The sequence below is a fragment of the Oppia nitens genome, unplaced genomic scaffold (assembly GCF_028296485.1).
Source record: "Oppia nitens isolate AA-2021 unplaced genomic scaffold, nextdenovo-longstitch-racon4-pilon3 scaffold15_pilon_pilon_pilon, whole genome shotgun sequence".
NCBI lineage: Eukaryota > Metazoa > Arthropoda > Arachnida > Sarcoptiformes > Oppiidae > Oppia > Oppia nitens.
Genome location: NW_026533194.1, coordinates 1,081,816 through 1,090,000, shown reverse-complemented (window position 1 = coordinate 1,090,000; position 8,185 = coordinate 1,081,816). Strand labels below are relative to the sequence as shown.

General features: G+C 38.9%; 5 protein-coding genes across 5 annotated transcripts in view; all 5 read right to left on the bottom strand.

Moving 5' to 3' along the window:
* The window catches only part of LOC128964944 (uncharacterized), a 1,194-nt gene extending 963 nt beyond the window's left edge, over positions 1–231 (bottom strand). The window contains exon 1 of the mRNA XM_054311600.1: positions 1–231. This exon is cut by the window's left edge and continues 963 nt beyond it. Coding sequence (XP_054167575.1) covers positions 1–231 — 231 coding nt within the window.
* A 543-nt stretch (positions 232–774) lies between these two features.
* On the bottom strand, positions 775–1,812 carry LOC128964943 (striated muscle-specific serine/threonine-protein kinase-like). Its single transcript, XM_054311599.1, has one exon. The coding sequence runs from the start codon at positions 1,810–1,812 to the stop codon at positions 775–777; it is 1,038 nt and encodes a 345-aa protein (XP_054167574.1).
* A 336-nt stretch (positions 1,813–2,148) lies between these two features.
* Positions 2,149–3,673, bottom strand: LOC128963047 (probable serine/threonine-protein kinase fhkA). Its single transcript, XM_054309505.1, has 2 exons — positions 2,378–3,673; positions 2,149–2,228 (listed from the first exon to the last, which is right to left on the bottom strand). The coding sequence occupies exon 1, from the start codon at positions 3,659–3,661 to the stop codon at positions 2,399–2,401; it is 1,263 nt and encodes a 420-aa protein (XP_054165480.1). The 5' UTR covers positions 3,662–3,673; the 3' UTR covers positions 2,149–2,228; positions 2,378–2,398.
* A 98-nt stretch (positions 3,674–3,771) lies between these two features.
* On the bottom strand, positions 3,772–5,993 carry LOC128963035 (uncharacterized). The gene is made up of 2 exons (XM_054309494.1): positions 4,536–5,993; positions 3,772–3,794 (listed from the first exon to the last, which is right to left on the bottom strand). Exon 1 carries the CDS (start codon positions 5,818–5,820, stop codon positions 4,552–4,554), a length of 1,269 nt encoding a protein of 422 aa, XP_054165469.1. The 5' UTR covers positions 5,821–5,993; the 3' UTR covers positions 3,772–3,794; positions 4,536–4,551.
* A 923-nt stretch (positions 5,994–6,916) lies between these two features.
* LOC128964942 (aurora/IPL1-related protein kinase 2-like) lies at positions 6,917–8,185 on the bottom strand. The gene has a single exon (XM_054311598.1). The coding sequence runs from the start codon at positions 8,183–8,185 to the stop codon at positions 6,917–6,919; it is 1,269 nt and encodes a 422-aa protein (XP_054167573.1).

Genomic DNA, 8,185 nt, shown 5'->3' with positions numbered 1-8,185 from the left:
TGGCGGTCCCTGTATTGGTAAGTCGTACTCAAATTGAAACGGTCCGGTATTTCGCCTAAAGTCGTTGTCGTCGAGCTCATCATACATGTCTTCAAATTTGAAACCCTTTCCCGTACCAAATGGATTGGCCGGTGGACCCGGTTTCCAGAACTGCCAACTTTTTGTTCTTACTCTGCCCTTTCGTTCATCATCTAGATATTTAAGATATGCCGGACTTACCTGATATGTCATTTTTATTGTTGTTGTTGTTGTCACCTACCAGTGCTGTCTCTCTAAAGTAAAATCTGTGAATCTTTCTAGAAATTTTTGAATTATTTAATATTTTATTTTTATTTTTTGAATAAAATTTTTATTTTATTCAATTTTATTCAATTCTCCAATTGTTGTATTGTGTAGTTTTGATAATTCATATCATTTTATTAATTGTTCTAAAGTTTTATTAATTTAATTTCTAAATCTGTCTAAACTATCCCATCTCCTACCAAAAACTAACATTTTTTAGTTAATAAAATTACAGGTATTAAATATAGGATAACTACTCTAGTAATATAGTTTTTTAATGTTTTTTTTTTAAAAAAATAAATTGGTAACTGAATACTTTAGTCACAGCACTGGTAGGTTTTTGAAACTAATTTAATCTCTCTCTCTCTCTCTCTCTCTCTCTCTCTCTCTCTCTCTCTCTCTCTCTCTCATTAAAATTTAAAGCAATATATTTATTTTACAATTTGAAAACAATGTGTGTTTTTTCTTTACCTTTTTGTCTGTTTGTTTGTCTCATAGATAGTTGAGTTGATCGGATAGTGTTTGGGCGTCGGGACGATGTAGCGGATCCTGATTTATCATTTGAAGTATCAGATCTTTGAACGGCGTACTAATATTCTGGATATTCTGGAGTAGCATATAAACATTGGTACCCTGGTAGATATTGTTGCCAACTAGACAGTTGACTACACTGGCACCAAGCGAATAGATATCGGTCGGCGGTGTCTCTACAGGTGTTCCCCATTGACCAGCGTTGCCGAACGGATTGCCGTGCGCCTGTACCCATTCGGGTGCCAAGTAGTCCATTGTTCCGCCGGGAAACATTGTTTCCTGCATCGGTTGGTTCTTGTTGTAGACAATGGCAAATCCAAAGTCGCCCAATTTATAGAGCCGTTGACAGCAACTGAAACCGACTTTTTTGTACAAAATATTTTGCGGTTTGATGTCCATATGGACCATATATTGTTCGTAATGTAGATAACAGATCGCTGAAACAATCTGTTTGAGCCAACCTATTGTCTGTTTTTCATTCATGGTATGCGAGCCTCGTATAAAACTATCGATATCGCCGTTACATAACTCCATGAGCATCAATATCCGCGAATAAGGAAATCCAGTTTGCGGATCGGGTATACCTATAAAGTCGACATATTTGACAATGTTTTTATGCTCGATAAACTGTAGCCGTTGCAAATCGGCTAACATTGTATTAACACTATTACGGACGTTACCGAATTGGCTGTTTTTGTAGGTCATCACTTTGCAGGCCAGTCGCAAGTTTTCCCATTTCTGCCAAAACATGATTTTTCTCAGACCATCCTTTTTGAGCTTCTGTCGTGTACGCACTTCCCATACGCTACCAAAACTGCCGGATCCCATCTGACGTACAAACTCTATGTTCTGCCATTGGTCGCTATGTCCTTCATCTTTCACATACTTGAGATGATCGTCCAGTAATGCCTGTCCCATTGGTATAGTTCTTTGGTGATCCCGGCCAATCTTGGTCTGGTCAGTAAATACTTGATCCCAATTTTGTGGAGCATTTGCCATAGTTATGTTGTTGTTGCAGTTTTGGTGATAATGGTATATCTGTACTGACCTGTGATGGCTAGGATTTGTGTGATTTTTTAAATATAAATTTAAAAAGCATTGTTATTATCTTTTTATTTATTTTTTTTAGTTATTATAATTATAAGTACAGCACATGATTTTCCTCAGACCATATGCTACCAAAAGATCCGATTTCCAGTTGTCGTACATTTGCCGTATGTTTTGCCATTGATCTCTAGGTCCTTCATCTTTGACATACTGTACATACTTGAGATGATCGTCCAGTAATGGCTGTCCCCTTGGTGTATGAGTTTATAGTGCTCTAGGCTGCCCTTGCTCTGGTCAGTAAGCACTTGATCCCAATTGATCGGTCCAATTGCCATACTTGTGCTACAGCTGGCTGCTGTGGTTTTTGACTATGAGTTTATTTATTTTTAAATATAATTCAATTTTATATATAATAACTTATATTTTACTGTATAATATTTATTAAACATTTAATAATATGTCTAATTATTGATATGTACTGTATTACCTATTTTAAAATTAAATTAAAATATCATACCTTTTTTTAGTCCTAACCCATTTACATTTGAGCCAACCGGTTGCATACTTGTTCAATGGTCGGCCGGTTTTGTGGATTGATTGCAAGCATATTAATCGCCAAATTGTATAATTCACGGGACAAATGTGGACCTGAGATCATCCGTTTGATAAGCATTGGTGCACTTTCACTACCTCTGGTGAAATTTATTCCGAGTAGACTGTTGGCTACTGTGCCGCCCAACGCATATATATCGCACGCAGACGTATCAACCGGTTGATAAACTGGTTGATCCCAATTGACATTCAATTCGTCCGGATTGAATTCATCTGTACCGGCTCTGACGGCCGAAACCATTGGATCGCCTATGTTATTGTTGTAGCTGATGGCCATACCAAAATCGGTCAGTTTGTAGATCCATTGTTCGATGGGAAGTCCGGCCCGACTCACGTACAGTATGTTCTCAGGTTTGATATCCAGATGAACAGTACGCTTGTCGACGTGCAGATACTGAAGCGCTGAAGCAATTTGTCTTAGCCAGGCTATGGTTTGCGTGTGATTTAAACATATATTTGGTTTTTCATTAGCTATCAAAGCAAATAAATTGCCATTACACAGTTCCATAAGCATCACTACAAAAGCATAAGGAAAGCCAGTCTGTGAGTCGGGTATACCAATGATATCGTAAAATTGGACAATGTTTTCATGTTTCAAATACCTGAGCGCATGCATGTCGGCTAACATGGTTTCCACATTACCTTGCCAATCGTTAGCCCAATTGTGTGGACAGATCATCACTTTACAAGCCAGGCGCATCTTTTTCCAGTTCATCCACGGTCTCGGACCGCTATCAACTTTATGCTGTAAAAGTGTCGGCGCTTCCCATCTGCTACCGGTTCGTCGTTCAGCTGTCACATCCCAAACTGCACCGAAACTTCCTATTTCTAGTTTTTTGAAAAACTGTATATTACGCCACAGTTCACCCGGTCTCTCTTGTTTCAGATACTCGAGCTGAGCATCCGGTAGTGCTTTTGGTTTGTTTATCGCATTCAATTGCGGCCGATTGTGTCGATCAGTGCCCATATCGTTCTCCTCTGTCCATATTTCTGACCAATTGGCCACTGACGGCAATCTAGATGTTTGTGGTCGCACTCCGTCAAGCGGTTGATAATAGTGTTCGGCTCCTTCAGGCAATATTGGCCGCATCACTATTGGCCGCATTGGAGCAAATGGTGTCGGCTGTCTCTCTGATACCGGCCTTCGTGTAAAGTCTGGCAATCGGTACATAGGTTTTCGCGGATCCATTTCTACACCTGTACTTTGTATGCTTTGTTTAACTAATTGTTTGTTCCTATTTGACTATCTATTACTCTTCCTCTAACTCTTTATCTTATCTAATCTGATATGAGTTTTGATTTTGTGTTTTTGGTGTGTTTTTCTGATTTTAATTGAAAATATTTTAATTTTAATTGTTATTCAAAATAAATTGTTTAAACAGCAAAAAAAATATTAATATTAAAAAACAGCGAATATTATTAAAACTGTGAGTTTGCTGTAGTTTTGGTGTGAACTGTGAAGAGTCAGTCATTATATGAATTACTGTATATTATTAATAATATTTTACTAAATGTGAATATTTGAGTGAATTTCCTAAATTGTCATTAACCATGAATTATATCTAAAAAAAATTAACCATCATTTTAGGGAAAGTTAACAAATAAGATAAGAAAAATAGTAGTGAAAGGTTAGGATAGACGAGGAAAACAACTGTAAGAAAGAGATGGAGAGTTGAATCCATGAAGAGAGAGAAAGAGAAATTAAATTACTGTAGTTTCAAAACAGTGCTGTGAGTATACAGATAACAGATACCTTTTATTAAAGTATTATTTATAAATAACAGAAATATATTTATTAAAGAAAAAATCTATCAATTTGTTATATTCAATGCTATTTATACATATATTTTTATGTTTTGATTATTAAAGTATAATTACGAGAGAGAGAGAGAGAGAGAGAGAGAGAGAGAGAGAGAGATTAAATTAGTTTCAAAAACCAACCAGTGCTGTGAGTACAGTATTCAGTTACCAATTTATTAAAGAAAAAATCTATCAATTTACTTTTATTTTCTAAAAAAGCATACTTAACATCTACTGATATTTTTGTTTTAAAAAAAGCATACCATTACTCCTAATCGATTATATATAGTCCAAAATGGCGCACACTTTTTCAATGGTTGGCCTGGCCTGTGGGTCGGTTGCAAGCATCCGTATTGTCATACTATATAGATTACGAGACGGTTCTGGCATACCTATCGTCATTCGTTTGGCCAGAATTGGAGGACTGAGCCGACCATTTTCGAAATCCATATGTCCGAGTATACTGTTGGCTACTGTGGCGCCCAATGCATAGATATCGACAGCGCAAGTGTCAATCGGTTGAGCAACTGGTAGACGACAATTGGCATTCATTTCGTCCGAATTGAATTCTTTGGTACCGGCTTTGACGGCCGACACCATTGGATCGCCTTTGTTGTTGTTGTAGCTGATGGTCATACCGAAATCGGTCAGTTTGTAGATCCATTGATCGATAGGTAGTCCGGGCCGACTAACGTACAGTATGTTCTCAGGTTTGATATCCAAATGAACTGTACGCATGTCGACGTGCAGATACCGGAGCGCTGAGGCAATCTGTTTAAGCCAGGCCACAGTTTGCGTGTTAGTGAAGCAATAATTTGGTTCTTGTTCATCAAGCAAACCATACAAATCTCCATTACACAGATCCATTAGTGTCACCACAAATGCATAGGGAAAGCCAGTCTGCGAGTCGGGTATATTTATGATATCATGAAATTGGACAATATTTTCATGTTTCAAATACCTGAGCGCATGCATGTCGGCCAACATGGTATCGACAATACCTTGACAATTGCCAGCCCAAGTGGGAGGACAGCTCATTACTTTGCAAGCCAGGCGTATCTTTTTCCACAGCAACGAATGTCTCGGACCGCTGTCCACTTTATGCTGGAACAGTGTCGGCGCTTCCCATCTGCTACCGGTTCGTCGTTCGGCTGTCACATCCCAAACCGCACCAAAACCTCCTTCTTGTAGTTTTTTGAAAAACTGTATATTACGCCACAGTTGTCCCGGTCTCTCTTGTTTCAGATACTCGAGCTGAGCATCCGGTAGTGCTTTTGGTTCGTTTAACTCATTTAATTGCGGCTGATTGTGCCGATCGGTGCCCATATCGTTCTCATCTGTCCATATTTCTGACCAATTGGCCACTGACGGCAATCTAGAGGTTTGTGGTCGCACTCCGTCAAGCGGTTGATAATAGTGTTCGGCTCCTCCAGGCAATATTGGCCGCATCACTATTGGCCGCATTGGAGCAAATGGTGTCGGCTGTCTCCCTGATGTCAGCCTTCGTCTAAAGTCTGGCAATCGGTACATAGGTTTTCGCGGATCCATTTCTACACCTGTACTTTGTCCTCTTTGTTTAGCTGATTGGTTGTCCCTATTTGACTGTCTATTCCTAAATCTGTATCTTATCTAACCTTTTGAGTTCTCACTGATCTTTTGTTTCTTTTGTATGAAATTGATTTGACCTTTGATTTTGTCAGACGTTTTTGTGTTTTGTGATTTTAATTGAAAATATTTTAATTTTTTTAGTTATTAACAATTGTTTAGACGGCAAAAAAATATTAACATTAAAAATCAGTGAATATTAGGCTGGACTCCTAATTGTGGGCTTTGTTTTTGTTTGCGCGTGCAGTACAACATTGTATTAAATACATTGATTATATTATGCGCGCGTGAAATAACTCAAAATTATTTATTTATTTTAAGTTATAGACTAATATCTATCATATGTTTAGTTATTTCGATTATTTACTATTCCATCCATTCCCCACAACCCCCCCCCCACACACCACTTCCTAACATCACACCCCACCCCACCACCACCTAAACTAAACCAAACAAAGATATTATAAGACATTTATTGCATTATAAAAACGAAACCCACAATAAGGAGATGAGCCGAATATTAATACTGTATATATATATATATATTTGTATAAAACACAACAGAAGTTACCAGTGCTCGACAATGTAATCCTAAATACATTACATATGAATTATAACCATCAGGTTAGGGAAAGTTAACAAATAAGATAAGAAAAATATTAATGAAAGGTTAGGATAGACGAGGAAAACAACTGTAAGAAAGAGATGGAGAGATGAATCAGATACCAGTGCTCTCTAAATCACTAACCATTTGTTATATTCAGATACATATATTTTTATGTTTTGATTATTAAAGTATAATTACGAGACAGAGAGAGAGAGAGGGAGGGAGAGAGAGAGAGAGAGAGAGAGAGAGAGAGAGAGAGAGAGATTAAAGTAGTTTCAAAAACCTACCAGTGCTGTGAGTACAGTATTCAGTTACCAATTTATTACAGAAAAAATCTATCAATTTACTTTTATTTTTTTAAAAAAAACATATACTTAACATCTACTAGTATTTTTGTTTTTAAAAAAAAATCATACCATTACTCCTAACCCATTACAAGTCGGCTAAAATGGCGCATACTTTTTCAATGGTTGGCCTGGCTCGTGGATCGATTGCAAGCATCTGTATTGTCAAACTATATAGTTTACGATACGGTTCTGGCATACCTATCGTCATCCGTTTGGCAAGAATTGGAGGACTGAGCCGACCTTTCTCGAAAACCATATGTCCGAGTATACTGTTAGCTACTGTGGCGCCCAATGCATAGATATCGACAGCACAAGTGTCAATCGGTTGAGGATCTGGTAGACGACAATTGATAAGCATTTCGTCCGGAATGAACTCTTTGGTACCGGCTTTGACGGCCGAAACCATTGGATCGCCTTTGTTGTTGTTGAAGCTGATAGTCATACCAAAATCGGTTAGTTTGTAGATCCATTGTTCGATGGGTAGTCCGGCCCGACTGATGTACAGTATGTTCTCAGGTTTGATATCCAAATGAACTGTACGCATGTCGACGTGCAGATACCGGAGCGCTGAGGCAATCTGTTTAAGCCAGGCCATAGTTTGCGGGTAAGTGAAGCAATAATTCGGTAATTGATCCGCAAGCAAACTGTACAAATCGCCATTACACAGATCCATCAGTGTCACCACAAATGCATAGGGAAAGCCAGTCTGCGAGTCGGGTATATTAATGATATCATGAAATTGGACAATGTTTTCATGTTTCAAATACCTGAGCGCATGCATGTCGGCCAACATGGTATCGACAATACCTTGGGAAGTGCCAGACAAACTGGGAGGACAGCTCATCACTTTGCAAGCCAGGCGTATCTTTTTCCACAGCAACGAATGTCTCGGACCGCTGTCCACTTTATGCTGGAACAGTGTCGGCGCTTCCCATCTGCTACCGGTTCGTCGTTCGGCTGTCACATCCCAAACGGCACCAAAACCTCCTTCTTGTAGTTTTTTGAAAAACTGTATATTACGCCACAGTTGTCCCGGTCTCTCTTGTTTCAGATACTCGAGCTGAGCATCCGGTAGAGCTTTTGGTTCGTTTAACTCATTCAATTGCGGCTGATTGTGCCGATCGGTGCCCATATCGTTCACTTCTGTCCATATTTCTGACCAATTGTCCACTGAAGGAAATCTAGAGGTTTGTGGTCGCACTCCATCAAGCGGTTGATAATAGTGTTCGGCTCCTTCAGGCAATATTGGTCGCATCACTATTGGCCGCATTGGGGCAAATGGTGTCGGCTGTCTCCCTGATGTCAGCCTTCGTGTAAAGTCTGGCAATCGGTACATAGGTTTTCGCGGATCCAT

Bases quoted from the DNA above. Each gene is read 5' to 3' on its own strand.
- LOC128964942 (XM_054311598.1), bottom strand. From the start codon at position 8,185: ATGGATCCGCGAAAACCTATGTACCGATTGCCAGACTTTACACGAAGG.
- LOC128963035 (XM_054309494.1), bottom strand. From the start codon at position 5,820: ATGGATCCGCGAAAACCTATGTACCGATTGCCAGACTTTAGACGAAGG.
- LOC128964943 (XM_054311599.1), bottom strand. From the start codon at position 1,812: ATGGCAAATGCTCCACAAAATTGGGATCAAGTATTTACTGACCAGACC.
- LOC128963047 (XM_054309505.1), bottom strand. From the start codon at position 3,661: ATGGATCCGCGAAAACCTATGTACCGATTGCCAGACTTTACACGAAGG.